Raw genomic sequence first — 15,446 nt, 5'->3', positions numbered from 1 at the left:
ATGCTGTTTGAGAGGGCACAGGAGAAACGGTCCACTCAGTTTCTGAAGCAGAGAATCAGTGTTGCTTTAATGCGAGGTAATGCTATTATGCTGCTTGTGTTCAGGAAACGTTTTGTACTGGCAAGAGGCTGGATGAAGTGTACTATTGGTTGAAATGATGAGAACTGCGTGATTCTGAGTTTAACCACTGTCAATGTGAATAACCCAATAAAAACTTGATGTTTCTGGAATGTCCGTTTATTGCACAATTCATAACACAGCAAACGGCCGCCGTAAAATTTGCATTGGAACAGTTCATAATTATTTTGAATCGGCCGTGTACGACTAAGCAGCTACAACTGAAGATGTGCTACGAAGTAATACTCTGTAGTGGTTGTCTTAAATCTATCGCCGTCGGATAGCTGGTACTAATAATTATTTCATTGGCATAGAGAAAATTTTGCCCGACTGAAAGCAGACTTGGATGCGTGTTGTTATTGACTTTTTAGTTATTATTACATTGGCTGAGTTAATTTTAAAAGGTTATCATGAATAAGGATAACTTTAAGATTTAAGAGCGCGATACATAATATGCGACAATCGGAAAACACGAAGCCTTCCGTAACCTACACCCATTCTAATTTTGAGGGAGGGCTTGGGCTCCTACAGCGAAAGGTTGCAAGGCCGGATTTCAGTACATACACGGCTGTCAATTTGCACTCGGTACCTCCATTTTCTTGTGCAACGGCAGCAGCTCTGTTCTGGAAACATCTACGACACACAGTTGTGAAGGGTTTCTCTAGCAAGGAGAGATCTGCTTATTACTGACAACCGGATCATGACCTAAGAGTTTCGCTATTCCGGATACAGGTCACCATATAAGCAACAGCGACGATCGGTGAAGCCTTCACTTCGACGCACTTTTTTAGTTTTTTGACCAGTTGTTTCGTAGCGTGCGCAAAGACAGGTCCGTCAGTATCGAGAACCTTTAGTCGGTAGCAGTGTTCTGTGTTGATCGCTGAGCAGTTTAGCGCGCACTGTGGTCTGTCAGCAGTTTTGACTGCAGTCAGTTGAATTGTTACGTCCCAATAAAAGGTCTCCAGAAATTGTGTGTGCGGTCAAACCCAACGTTAACCATGTTTTCGCTGCGGACCAGTCACATCAACGTGGTGCGCAACGATAACGTACATCTATACGGCCGCGTCGTGGACGTGACAGCTAACGGGCTGTACATCGATCTGTTATGCCCCAACCGTCATCGTGAACTCTTCCCGTACAACAGTGTCCTGATGTCCAAGGGTTACACGATGTCCCAGTGGAATTTCTTGAAAGACCGTCCAGAACCGTGGACCACCGTCCCGGTGGAAGTGCTGCGGCGTGAATCAGCCGCCGGTGCATGGCGCTGGTGGCCCGGGACCATGCCGAATCCGCGGGCGGGGGACGCGTCATTCTGGTGCGAACACTACGGTGTAGCCATGGTCCAGGGACAGGATGACAGCGGCGCGACCTGGACGGACATCTTCCCGCGACACCGGATCCGCTGGTCGGTGCCGGCCAACTACTCGTTTGAGCTACTGCATCAGCGAGCCAAGTTTCCGAATAAGACGATGCCGCTGCGCATTGCACCCGGACGGTTTGTAAAGCGCAGTATGCCGCTGCCCGCCCATTGTCCGGGTTCGGAGGTGTCAGCACTACAGCTGTTGCCGGCGCTGATGGACCTGCAGATAGACGGAAAACATGGCTGTTACGGACAGGCAGTGTGCGTCGACGTGGAGGATGAGCAGCTGCGGTATATTGTGGAGCTGGCTGGTGGCGTCTGGCCTGCGGAAGCTGCAGGCGCGGTACAAGTATGTTATCTTCTTAGTTCTTACATATTAAGCGGCAGGAGTCGCAACGTTCCTGGCTCCAAACCGCTCAGTCGTTAACTGGCCAGAAATTTTAAATAACTAGCGTTAAGGTTTTGTTTAGTAATAACCGATATATAGTACATACACAAATGCCTGTGGTGATGGACATTACTGGTGGCGTATCTGTCGGTTAGTGATGTGCTTCGTATCTCACCAACTGAGCAACTAACTGCACTAGCCTGGAAATATACAGGAATTGTAGTAGTCAGGAAACATACGTGTAGAAGTACCAGTGATCGTAACTACGCAGAAGGCACACAGAACAAGTAGCCTTAAAGGTCACACTAAGACATTTCCATAAACGAAAGGTTGTACCATATCCCGCTCTAACTAAAATGATTCAGATTTAAACACTGAGAAAACCTAAACCGTCATTCGTGCAATTATAGGGCGTCAACTAGCGCGTCAAACACGACACCGGCGTGAGCATAGATTACCTACATAGAAACCAGCAGTTATAGTTCACATGCACTATGAAAAGACTCCAACTGTTTGGGAGCGCAGACCCGAACGAAAAATTAGATGCTAGTTAACAAAATCGCTTTATTGATTGGTTCTCCAGACTTCTCCTTAGTCAGAACCAAGCAATAAATCAAAGCACGACTCGCACTGTACGAGTACAGACAGTCACTACGGCGCGTCACGATTATTACAGTACTACTTTCTTGCTGTATTCAACTCCTTTATTCGGCATAAAAAAACAGAATGAAACTATCTTAACAGGCTAATGGGAAATTTTTTACCGGTTAATTTTGAAACTTATACATTTTCTCGTTTAATTTTGTGAGATAAAAGTGACCCCTCGCAGAAATCGCACCCAGGTCCTACAGTTTTAAAGCTAAACGCACTTCCCTCAGGGCTTTGTTCCATTCAATAATCCGCATTAGCTTCAAATTCACCGGTTGATGCCGTAAAATTTGTGGTTGTCGTGTTGGACAATTTGTGTTGTTGTGCTTGAAACAGAAACTCCTTCAGCCGCTGCACGCCGCGCTGCTGCAGCGCATTCCAGACATGCTACGGACGCTGCCGGCTCCGGTAGAATGTGCGACGACGGACGAAGGCCTGTCGCTGGGAGTGGACGGGTGGCAACAAGTGTTCGCCCACCTGGACACATTAACGCAGACCCAGCTGCGCGCTGTCTGCTCCGCGTGGAACGCCATTCTGGACGCTCCGATTTTGACGGCTAACCTCGTTATCGAGACGAGTGCAGCCAGCGTATCGGTGCCCCATCTGCACTACACCCTGACCGCGCCCATCTTCCAATGTCTGCGTCCCTCCACCAAGCACATTATCCTCCATGACCGCGCGCACCGCGTCCACCTCGTGGATTTCTTAGTCATGTCGGACATCATCCACGCCGTGGCGCGGGAGCATCCCGGGATCCGTGTGGCAGGGTTGTACTTGGTCGGCGTGACCAACATGGCCCTGAAACTGAACCGTGGCGACTTGGCTAGCGATGACCATTGCGAGGTGCATGCGTCCAGCAGCGTGAACGAGCCAGGGCGGCCGCTTCGTTACAGCGGCCATCTGGATGATTTCAACGCAGCGTGCTGTGGTCTGCCGTGTGATGTGCTCCATCTGGTGCGGTGCATAATGAACCTGCAGATGAGCGTCGCCAAGATGGTAATACTTTGTTGTTGTGAAAGTTTCCTTTCACTTTTCTAGTGCATTTGTGTACGTATTTGAGAGTTATTAAAATACTGCATCGCATTCCGCAGACGTTGCCGTTGAAAGTGGATATGCCCATGGTGCATCTGCCGCTGAGTAGGAATTGGGCGGCCACGCTGTGGGATACGTTGAATGGGGCGTTGCCGGAGCCCAGCGCAGAAGATAAGCGGCGTGTGTCGCAAATGTTGGCATCGGCAAACGGAACATAACAGCCTGCAGGGTAAGAGCCAGCTTTCAGCCGGTGTATCTAATACTACCTATTCAATTCTATCACGATGTACGAGTGAACAACCAACTCGAAATTGCTTCGTTGTAATGCACTGCCCAAACAGACGCTTCTCTGTTCGGACCGCGGAAGTGTCCTGGTGCATGGTACCTCGCGCGCTCCCCAACACTTTTTTGTAGTTTTATACCTTGTGTCGGCAAATGATTTTTTTTATACTGGCGTTAAAACCGTTTATTCGCTTAGCATCCAATTGGAAGTTATGGCTGTTAGAAAATTCCAAAACGTTTAAGTGCATTCAGGTGTGCTTACTAAAAGACAGTAAAAGTCTCAAAGTGGCCAATTTCCGGATTTTTGCATGAAAACCTACATTAGTATAATTATAAAGGTCTTTACTACACGCAACCGCGGAACGAGCATTTGTGGAGATTTCAAAATAAAATTTACAAGCTTCCAAATTTTTTACGAATTTTACAAAATATTGGAACTCTGACGCGATGTAAAAAATGTAAAAATGATCTTCACACTTGCGTACGTTCCCATGCCGAATTTGGAAAGGATCTGCCCGTAACGACTTTTTTGTTCACTTAAATATATTACACGTTTTGAAATATTTTAGAGCCACAACTCTCCAACGCATGTTGCGCGCGAAAACGGTTTTTGCTCCTATGTAGACAAGTCATTTGGCTAAATAACATAAAGCAATGCGAAACAGTGTTTGGTAGCGCGCGAAAGCGGAAGTTTTTGTACATGTACACGAATTTTATACCATGTACCACGCACATGAATTTTATGCCATTTTATACCTCTTCCCTTAATGCATTTTGGATGAGTGCCTGTTGCACACTGTTTGTTGTTTTATTACTCGAATTTTCAAGCGCGAACCGACTAGCGAATTTAAACATGTTAGCCTTACATTGTTGATTGTACGGAGATTAGGCGGTAGGCCGTTGCGGTGTACTGCTGTGCCCAGAGTACTGGTCTACGTCTTCAGCATCCAGGCTGCAGCATTCTCTGTTTGTAGGGATGTACACAACGCAGTCCACTGACCCGCGTCAGTCTGGGCCAGTGCTGCCGGAAGCGGGACTTCAAGTAAATGCGCTTGGCGAAGTTGTCTCACCTGGCGCTGCGCTTTCTTTTCCTCCTGCCTGCGCCATAAAGCCGCTTGCGAATCTTTGGGGGTGAGTGGACTCGAGTAACCGTGGCGGCTCTCTTCTATTATAACCATTTCCGACTACATCAGCATTTGTCACCATTATAACGGCGTTGCTTTTTGTTTTGGGTCGATGGGGGACCTCTCGTGTTAGCAGCCCAATTTTGCTTGAACAGAGATGCTTCTGCTTAAATCGAATTCCGTATCATTTCATAACTTTAACTTCTACTGTGAATCATTTGAGTAGTATGTAGTGTCCTCGTATATCTGTAGACTGTAGCAACACTTGCTTGTACATGTAATAGTAGCATTTCCTGCTGGTTTTTATTCAGTTCTCATACTGACTGGCGTCGTATTAAACTCCTTATTTTGAATACGTGACATAATATCAAGCGAGTGCCCCTTTTGTTTCTTGATGGCTTTTGCCTAATTCAAAAACAGCTGCGTACAGCATCACGATTCCAGAGGAAACCTGATCAAATAAAACGACGAACCCGGCATCTGGCGTCGGGTGGCAGCAGAAGCTTCCAGGTAGTTGGTAATACAAGTCTCCGCTTCCCAGATACAATATTGACATCAATATAAACTTTATCGTATTTCTGCGAAATTATCGAACGGTTTTCATATGAACAGTTCACGTGTTAACAAGTGGTAACGCTCAGTACGGCTCAGACAGTGTCACAGTGACCGGATGATGTGGAAGTGTGAACTCGATCTGTCATTTGTCAGCGGAGCTGCAGTGAATGCGAGCGCCTGTCCATAGGAGAAATTTACAAAATTGTTTCTTAATTTCGCGGTAATACAGTGTACATCAGGATAACAAAGGGTTTTTGTCGGACCAGGAGGAAATGGGCCCAGCTGAACAAAAATCCACCGTCTGACCTTTCGATAGCCTCGTGGATAATGTTCTCCTCGGCTGAGAAGGTACTCGCGTTGTAAAATCAACTCCAGCGTGTCTGGAAGGATGCTACTAAACTTAACCACATCGGTATGAGCGTCCACCATTTCCAGGCATCTGTGTACCATAAAGTCAGTGATAAAATCCTAACATGCAGATACGCTGCTGGCGGACGCTAAGGAAAATAATCGTTATTGAACTGAACAGCTGTAACTTTCTTACAGCACCGTTGCTCAATATACAGTATACTAAACAGCAGCATAGTCTACATAGAACAAGAGAACAACAGGAATATTCCGAATGGGCATTGGCCACAATAACAAGATGCGATCGGCTAGAGACAGCGAATGATCTGGAGATGTTACAATTAGTACGCTCCAGTGTACATCACAGGAATAACGGAAGTCGTATCCGTAACATCTTTTACTTTAGTCATCAGTTGGAAACTGACAGTAATTGTTTCGTGTTAGTATTTGCTTGACTTTCAAAAAGGGCGGACAGCAAGTAACAAAAGGATACAACCTGACTTCTAAAGTAAGAAATACCGACTGTTTATCAACAGAGGGCAGGCAGAAAACGAAATACTCAAACCCAAAACAGGCAACAAAAAAAGATGGGCATTAAAATCAAGGTCCTATCGGGGAAGACCATCTCCATACGGCTACAAAAGAATTCTTATCAAGCTACCACGTCGTGAGCCGCTGAAACCAGACACACTCACCGGTTTTTTTTCCAGCACAAGCTTCACAATCTTAGCTTGCCGTTTCGGAACGCAATGCGGAAGAACCGAACGTCAGCATCAAAACACGATAGATCAAGGAAGCGGACCACATACTCTCCCTGATCGTGCATGACCACATGCTGATCACCATCGGCCCGACGGTACGTAACCCTCCTACTGCTGCCGTTAATAACGGCACTCAACGACTGACCGCAGTTAAGGAATTCGGCAGCACGCATAATCTTGTCGCTGGTCGCGCTGCCTTCGCGTGATGCGCCGGCTATAGGGTTGTACCACACATACCGAAACTCCGTCGGCCCTCCTCCCACAATTTTTGCAGCGCACCATGCCCATGACATGGAAGGCTGCACATACACTTTTTCCTTGTACTGCAGCACGGTGTTGCCGATGCGGAAGGAGGACAGTCGGCGAGATTCCGTTGAAAACGGCAGCATCGGTTTCTCCGTGGCGAACTTATACTGATACAGATCGTGCACTTCCAACGGCCTGTTTGAAGCGTTACTTCTCGTGCGGTTTCCTCTGTTGACGAGTACACAGGTGGCGGACGGGCCGGCCAAGGTAGACGGGGCTTGCCCATCGGCATTGTGCCCTTGTAGTCGTGTCACCGTCTTGCGGTTCTTTGTAGAGTGGTTTATTGCTTCATCTGACGGCGATTGGCGGCGGTTGGGGGGAGATTGCTGGTCTTGCATGCCTCCAGCGCCCACCTGGGACAAATGTTATAAAACCTGTTGCTACCACGCCGGCATGCGCTTGAGGAAATACGTTATCCGCGGCAAACCAATTCACATACTTTTCGACAGCCAAAAAGATGTCATATTCAGTGGCATCAAGCTCATCACTGTGCAAAATCTTCATAAGCGTCTTCTGTTCAATGTTCACGAAATATTCGGACTGCAGGACGTTTTCAGCGGATCTGTTGATGAAGTGCAGGCAGCGCTTGACAATCTCCTCGGCATGCCACTCAATTCCCTAAACAGTCACACTCCGTGTTAGATAATACTCGCACTAATGCAAAATACGGGCTCAAATATCCTACGAACATTTTCGAGGATCGTCAAACAGTTATTGACGCTTAATTTGGCATTGACGAAGTCACGGCACATGCCCACCAGCTGCGGCAGATCGTACTTGTCCGCACACATCCACGTCGGGATGAAGTTCTCCAAACACAGCCCATCCACGGCGTCGGTATAGAGAAAACTGAAGTCCACATATTACAAGTAAAAAACCGTCCCCAGCCTGCAAACAACACAAGGTCCAGCCTGCAAACAACACCTTAGCATATTGGCAAAGGCATCCACGAGAACATCAGCAATATCGATGGGCTTTTCACAGTTTTCAGCTACACCTCCGTAGAACATGGCACGAAATACGGGGCTTCGAAGACCCAAAACATACCTGCAAGATAACACAAGAATTACCTTCGACGCTTAACCGTCACACATTAAGTTGTGACTTGTGAAGTTGTGAGTAATTACTTACTTGTGTGCGGTGAAGATCTTCGCTTCTCCAAACTGCCGTCCGACCAGGAACTGTACATCACTTAGATCTCCACTGACGAGCGATAGCTTAAGGCTGCTGATAAGCCCTGGTCTTACGTCGGACCGCTCAGGACTTGTGCATAATGCCGGATTGTGGTTCATGCTAGCGAAACTGGAAGAGGAACCCCACAGACTGAGAGATCCTTAACTGATGCACACTTTTTATTGCGAAAGAGATACGTCACACGACGTTTCGTTTTCTACGTCTCTCCGAAATAAAATGCTGCGGGTTGAAACATGAGTAACAAACATCTACCAAGAAATTCTTAAGAAATTAAACTAAATTATTGTTGGGGAAATTTACGAATGCCGATTCTCCAGTATGATAGCAAAAGATGTTTTTTCAACAGCAAAAGCAAAAGAAAAAGTATGATAGCAAAAGAAGTCTTTTCAATAGAAAATCCGGCAGTAGAAAACGGCAACCATGATCGTCTAGGTGCCTAGCCTTTCGTCGAAAGGCTTTCGATCATTGATACTCGTACAAAGCGGTCAGCAGCTTTATCGACTTCGCTAATACCAGCACGTGTAAGGCGGACACTACAAAGTACAAAGTCGCCGAACGGTCGGTCACACGACCTTAATTGCAAGAATCACAATGGCCGGCAGTGATGTTCATGCAGCGGCTTGGTCAAAGATCAGTATATGCATTATGCAGTACTACTGTACTACTCGTACATACAGTACATGTACACCCCTTTGCCGTTCCGGTGCAGTTTGGCAGCCTGCGAATTTTCCATGCTGGTGCACATTGCGGATGAACTGAATTTTCAGTTTTTTCCACTTTTGCAACTTTTCTGTGTGATCTTTCTGGATAAAAACGTGTGAATCGTTAAATTCACCTGCTTTGCTATCGTGTTCTATGAGGTTGGAAGTGTGTTATCGTTGGTTTTTTTGTAAAGCTTGTTTAACAAGAAGGCTCCCTTCCTTCCATTGTGCCATCTGCCTGTCGGATCGGTGGCTCTGTAGTCTGTACATTTCATCCCCATCGCGACAGGTGCAACAGCAGAATTAGAATGGCGTCCACAAATTTTATGCCAATAAAATGTGTTGAAAGACGCGATTCTGACTCGAGTATCGTCAGTTGTCTGTCGAAGACATTATCCAGTGGACGAATGAGCGACGTGCGGTTTGCTGTAGGGCATCAATTTGGCACCGTGAAGATGTTCGCCGCCCACAAGTGAGCGAATGCTCCTCGTATACGTAGCAGTTATGGTGCTGATGATATCCGTCTTGGTCTTGTTTTCCAGATACATTCTGAGCATTTGCAGCACAGTGTTTGACACCATGTTCAACGGCAGTCTGCCAGAAAGTTGTGAGGATGCCATCGAGATTCCGGATCTGCCTCCCGAGGCGTTTGCTAACATGCTCAGGTGCGTGAAAATATGCCCCGTTTGTTAGCTTTACGCTATGTCCTAAAGTCTACGGAATTTTAAAATCCCACAGTGTTTTACGGTTTTGGTTACGCGTCTAGTACATACGTTGTCGTTCTGTTCCAGCTACATATACACTGATTCGGTTGAGAACCTGAATCTGGATAATGCCATTCCGACCATGAACTGCGCTGATAAGTACGATTTGCCGCAGCTGGTCAAGAAATGCCTCGCATTCGTTACTAAGCGGATAACTTTCGACAAGGTGTTGACACTTGCGGAGCAGGTTAGTTTGTTTCAGCGCGCAAATTGCAGAGATTAACCGGGTAGTTGTATAAACCATCTTTTGAGTAGGCGATTCAATGGCATGCTGACAATGTGCTTGAGAAATGTTTGTATTGGATGGATATGTTCGCAAGCCGCATTTTATCGTCGGATGATTTTTCTGCTATCGGTCTAGATCTGCTGACAATGATACTGAAGCGTAAGACACTGCATGTGGAAGAGTATGAGGTGTATGCAGCCGTTGAAAGGTGACCACAACGACATGGAAGAGTTTCGCAGTATTTGAGATTATAAACAGTGCTGTTAATGCAGATGGGCCACGGAGAGATGCAAGCGTAATAGTCTGGAGCCGTCGGCTGTCAACCGCCGTCAGATGTTGGGTGATGCGTTGTTTCTGATTCGCTTGTACCAGCTATTCAAAGAGATTTGGTCGACGTGTGCCAGCACTCTGCTGCGGCGGACCTTATCGAAACCGAGGTTCCCCCTATGATTACCAAGATCGTGAGTGAGCATGTCCCTGCTATCCTTGCTGAAATCGTAGACGAAAACCATCGCCTGAAATCCCAGCTTACCATCATGGAGGCCCAAATCAAAGAGCTGCAGGAAAGCCAGAAAAAGTACGACGAGTTTGCCTGTGTGTTAAGCGCTTTGAGTAACAAAGTCAACATGCAAACGGATACCCAAGCAACATCCCTCTCTGGCGCGGTCGAAAGTGGTCGATTATCTCCTCAACCCTCTGGGTTTCGATTGACCATCAAGACGCCCGCCAGCGAGAATGAAAACTTCCCACCCCTTGGCAGCCCCCAAGGCAAAATGTCAACCCCAGAAGAAAGTGCCGTTGCTCCCCTGTGTTTTGACAGCCCTACTTCCAAGTCGCCGGACACGCGGGACTCCTGGGCAACTGTTGCGAAAAAGAAGAAAGTTGTACGTGGTACGCGGAACACCAGTTCAGACTGCAGGGAAGACATCGTGATGTCGACTCTACAGAAGCGCACCAGCAAGGCTGACAAGGAGAAAGAGAAAAAGGACTTCTGTCTACATGGCATCCCCCCTTTGGATCCGACCCGACACCAGACACTTGATGACTACAGCAAGGATCTCAAGAATGCCATTGAATCTAATGGGATCTCAGTTCGATTTGTGTCTATTTACACTGCTAAAAAAGGTGGCAAAAACAGTTTGTTCGCTCGTGTTGGTTCATTTGCTCATGAGTCTGATAAGATGTTTGCTGCGGAAAACTGGCCTTCTAACATTGGGGTGCGTGAGTGGCTGTTTGCCCCCAAAGATGCGCAGTAATTCCTAACCTAGAATGCGGTTTCTTTAACTACACTAATTACTCTGTCTAGACTGGCTTGTGCTAATAAATGGATTCGCTTCCCGTTGCTGGATGCCGGTCAGTTAGCCAATGGTCCCGCTAAGGTTAGTTTGCTTCGATCGTTTCCTTATGGCAGTACTGCTTGATTAATTGCTTCGACAGAATGGTATTTTGACTGAAACGGAATTGACCAGCGTGTTCCTGTATCAGAATGCCACAACGAAGCCTCCGCTGCCCTTCCCAACGGAGCGTCGCCGCGACACCCTAATACAAGCAGGTTTTGAGGCCGGAGAAGAATTGTTTGTGCAGGGCGGGGCGGGTTTCTGGTGGGAGCCAGCCAAGGCCAGCGGGACAACTCCGTCTAGAGTGACCTTCACGTGGTGCACCAGCGGCCTAGAAGACAGTGCAACAATCGACAAAGTTGTTCGAGCTACGGACATCTTGTTCTACGGACAGGTCGTGTATGCGGCCACCGGAAACGGCTATTATGGCTGTTCAACGTATCAGAAGAAAACGTTGGGTGATAATTTGCACTGTATAGCGATCGATCATAAGCAACTGACTGTAAAATTTGAAGAGCTGATGATACAATCTAGCCAGGTGGCAGCAGGGAAACCGAAACGAGCGTATCATCTGATTATGGCCAAAATGTTCCTTGCATCTGACTAGTAATAAAGAGTCACAGAAAATATTTTAGGTACTTGTCCTTTGGGTTGCGCATGATTTTTCGAAATAGTTTTTGTACAGCTCTCTGTTATTAACTCTTAATGGCCTGACATATTTCTAGCCGTTAACGCCTGACTGCATCAAACTGCATCAAACCTGACACCATCACGGATATGAATTTATTTCATGGATACTTGCAACCGTTGTTACGTGGGGCCTTATGGGCGCCCACGTACCTTCGACGGCGAAACAGCGGCGAACCCGGATTGAGGCTTTAATGCCGAAATCTAACTCGCGCACCGTGGCGCAGCAACACCAGACTAATGAGATCGGATCCTACAGCCAGCGCAGCTGTGCTGTAGGTCCGTCAAAACAGCAGCAATGTGTGGGATGGAAATCCCCAGAACAGCAAAACACAATGGCGAATGGCCAATCATGAAGGCGGAGCTATCGGCCTTCACATCCCTGTACTGTCCAACACTGAGCCCCTGCGAAGTGCATGAAAATGGCGGTATGCGCCGTAAATAAGAAAATGTATGAAGTCATGTCAGTATGCATGCAGTACAAGTAACATAAGATCAAATGAAAAAAAACACGGCGTAGTACAGGCCCGTCCCTGTACTACGTCCAATTGACTTTACTACCGGATACACGGTTCCACTTCGGGCGGCTTACGGTCCGGTTCGGTCAGTACAGGTCAGGTAAGGTGGTCCGGTCGGCTCAGTCTTGTCGGCTCGAATCCGGTTCGGCTCAAGTCGGGTTCCGGGTCAGGTCGGCTCCGGTTCGGTCAGAGGTCGACCTATTGGGTCAACGCACTGTCGCAAAAGATCCAGGGTCCAACCCGGAAACAGGCAAGTTCCGTAGTTTCTTCAGTAGGGAAAGGTCACGTTCTGGGGAAATTTGGGCAGGGGTTTGGGGCATCGGTACGCTCGTGACCCTGCAAACACAAGAATACGCTGCTCCGGTGGGGAAAATCCACTGTTCCGTCCGGGGAAAGGTCGCCGTCCCAGGAAATACGGGCAGTGCTTTGGTGTGGGGAATTCTTCGGCGTGATGCTGGTGGTCGATCCGGCCGTGGGGATCGGAGTGGGTGCTGCTGGTCGCGGTGTATCCGTTCTGGTTTCCCGCTGAATCCGGGCCGCGTCCGCCGTCGGCATCGCAGGAGACGATTCTCGCTCCGCGGCATCATCTCCATCGCTTTCTGGTGGAGGCATCCAATGCGTTCCGCATCGGGGTGCATTCTGCACGGCAGGTGGCTTATCCCGGGGGGCTACGGATGGAGCTCCATACCGGGGGTTGCATCGGCAGCGATCTGGTCCACAGCTCAGAGGTGGCCCGTGAGCGGGGCAAGCGCGCTGTGGGAACACGATCGTCACCGTGATCTGCTACCATGTTACGTGGGGCCTTATGGGCGCCCACGTACCTTCGACGGCGAAACAGCGGCGAACCCGGATTGAGGCTTTAATGCCGAAATCTAACTCGCGCACCGTGGCGCAGCAACACCAGACTAATGAGATCGGATCCTACAGCCAGCGCAGCTGTGCTGTAGGTCCGTCAAAACAGCAGCAATGTGTGGGATGGAAATCCCCAGAACAGCAAAACACAATGGCGAATGGCCAATCATGAAGGCGGAGCTATCGGCCTTCACACCGTACCACTTTCGAAACTTGCCCATAAGAAACTGAGACAATTTTTACAACTGCCAGGATTTATCTGTTATCTAAATGTCATATGAGTACCGTGTGACGAAAGGTTATTTAACTTCCGGCGAAACGTGGATCATCTTGATTCATACGTTTTTCTGGTGAACGTTTAAGTTTTAAAATTTACACAAATCGTTATTAGTATGCTACACATACCTACACAGCATACCCGGGAAGAAAAATTCAAAATTTTTGACTGATGGGTGCGTGTGTTTCATTTTCATTCCGATGAATCAGTTTTACAATGTCAGACCATTAAGGGTTAAATTACCAACGTTTTGACTGGCGCAGTGTAACGTATTTAAGAATGGAACCCCAGCGGTGTGGCTGTACAAGTGTGGAATAAGAACGTGATTTGCGTGCCAGAACAGCTTGTCAAAATTTTGTAATTTCGGCGCTTGGCCTCCCTACGTTCATCTCGGGCCACCACACGAACTTACGCACAGACGGCACAGTCGAAACTTAGTTAACAATTAACATCGATTGTCCGCTGGCGCACATAAGCGGTTTCAGTCCCCTGAGTGGAAGTTAACACTACATGTCACTGGGTGGTGACGAAATCGCCGTCCATATGCCCGTATTTACGCTTAAATGGTTAATCGGGTCATTTCTGTGGTTGTAGCCATGCTGTCGCATTACTCCACTTTTCTTGTCATAGATGTTCGCCAGCAACAACTCGTTCTATCAGAAGAGAAGTAGTAGAACCAGCGGTTTGATGGTAGTACACATAGCGGGCTCTCCTATTGGTCGGTTTAGCCTAAGTACCGCCCCCTATAGTCTAGGGTATACAAATAGCGGAATATGGTCTGTACACTGTACTGTATATACAAATAGCGTACAAATCAGCCTGATCTGATGGTGTGTACGAATAGCGTACAGTCCATGTACTGTGTACAATAGCGTATTGGTCGGTTTAGCCTGAGTACCGCCCCCTATAGTCTAGGGTATACGAATAGCGGATTATGGTCTGTACACTGTACTGTATATGCAAATCAGTCTGGACTGATAGTGTGTACGAATGGCGTACAGATCGGTTTAACCTGTATGCCGCCTATAATATACTGTGTACGAATAGCGTATTAGACTGTACACTGTCTATGATTAGCCCCTTTCTTTTGTTTGATTTTCCCCACCCTCTTTTTTTTTGTTTTATTCAGTCAGAAATCAGCAAAGCAGCATCCACTGATCTGGATAGTCAATATAGTAAATCGAAATTGCAGAAGTCAGTATTAAACATCAGTGCTACACGGACAACAAGACACAACAGATTTTTCGTATTTCTTTTGAGTTTCTTCAATGAATGCCGCTCCTTTCGTCTCCGTAAGGTACGGGCATTTTGGATACCATCGGGCATGTTCTTCCCAAGGTACATCAGTTGCTTCCCAATTGTGAATTTGGCCGCCGCAGTGAAAACAACGAACGCAATCACCATTTCCTTCGTAATAGAATCCAGCGTGTGCCATGTCTCGTGGATGTTGCTGCTTGCTTACAGGCCATTCGGCATAACTGGCAAAACGTGTCTTGTAATCTTGCATTTCTGGCGCAGCGAAAAGCAAATCATGTTGTGAACCGAAGTCATCCTCACCAGCAGCCAGTGCTTGTGAGTTAGGGCAATCCGGACGCTCAAACAGATGCCGATAGAAAGGCTTATACCGAGAATTGGGCCAATCGCCCATAACATGGCCGCAATACACACAGTGAATTTCGTCGTACACGCCCTTGTAAAAGAATCCATCAAACGCCAGTCGTGCTATGGAATACTCAGTACATGGCCAGTTGACAAAGCTGTTGCAGCGGTTATCTACGTCTGACATATCCATTTTCAAGAAGTGTTTTACCGATTATCTGCCATAGCCGTTCCTAGATGGATAGAGGAAGCAAATGCAGGCAGACATCTGTCATCTTGTTTAACTGGCCGCTTCCACGATCTGTATGATTGTGAATACAGACAACTTGATTTGGCGATCTTGTTGTCTGAACTCAACTGACGGAGTATA

At 47.4% G+C, this 15,446-nt stretch overlaps 2 protein-coding genes across 2 annotated transcripts; both read left to right on the top strand.

Annotated features, from left to right (window-relative positions):
- The first annotated feature begins 9,223 nt into the window (after positions 1 to 9,223).
- Positions 9,224 to 10,105, top strand: LOC129598971 (BTB/POZ domain-containing protein 6-B-like). The gene is made up of 4 exons (XM_055497067.1): positions 9,224 to 9,288; positions 9,359 to 9,481; positions 9,608 to 9,767; positions 10,079 to 10,105. The coding sequence occupies exons 1-4, from the start codon at positions 9,224 to 9,226 to the stop codon at positions 10,103 to 10,105; spliced, it is 375 nt and encodes a 124-aa protein (XP_055353042.1).
- On the top strand, positions 9,965 to 11,075 carry LOC129598959 (uncharacterized). Its single transcript, XM_055497053.1, has 2 exons — positions 9,965 to 10,014; positions 10,079 to 11,075. The coding sequence occupies exon 2, from the start codon at positions 10,253 to 10,255 to the stop codon at positions 11,060 to 11,062; it is 810 nt and encodes a 269-aa protein (XP_055353028.1). The 5' UTR covers positions 9,965 to 10,014; positions 10,079 to 10,252; the 3' UTR covers positions 11,063 to 11,075.
- Positions 11,076 to 15,446: the final 4,371 nt, after the last annotated feature.

Source organism: Paramacrobiotus metropolitanus, unplaced genomic scaffold (genome assembly GCF_019649055.1).
Source record: "Paramacrobiotus metropolitanus isolate TYO unplaced genomic scaffold, Prichtersi_v1.0 Parri_scaffold0000133, whole genome shotgun sequence".
NCBI classification, from domain to species: domain Eukaryota; kingdom Metazoa; phylum Tardigrada; class Eutardigrada; order Parachela; family Macrobiotidae; genus Paramacrobiotus; species Paramacrobiotus metropolitanus.
The sequence above is the reverse complement of the archived record's forward strand: the minus strand, read 5'-3'. Positions and strand labels throughout refer to the sequence as shown.

Excerpts from the sequence above, each read along its gene's own strand:
- LOC129598959 (XM_055497053.1), top strand. The coding sequence starts at position 10,253 with ATGATTACCAAGATCGTGAGTGAGCATGTCCCTGCTATCCTTGCTGAA.
- LOC129598971 (XM_055497067.1), top strand. The coding sequence starts at position 9,224 with ATGAGCGACGTGCGGTTTGCTGTAGGGCATCAATTTGGCACCGTGAAG. Across the intron at positions 9,289-9,358 it reads AAGATGTTCGCCGCCCACAA|ATACATTCTGAGCATTTGCA; the intron begins GTGAGCGAATGC and ends CTTGTTTTCCAG. Across the intron at positions 9,768-10,078 it reads TGTTGACACTTGCGGAGCAG|ATGGGCCACGGAGAGATGCA; the intron begins GTTAGTTTGTTT and ends CTGTTAATGCAG.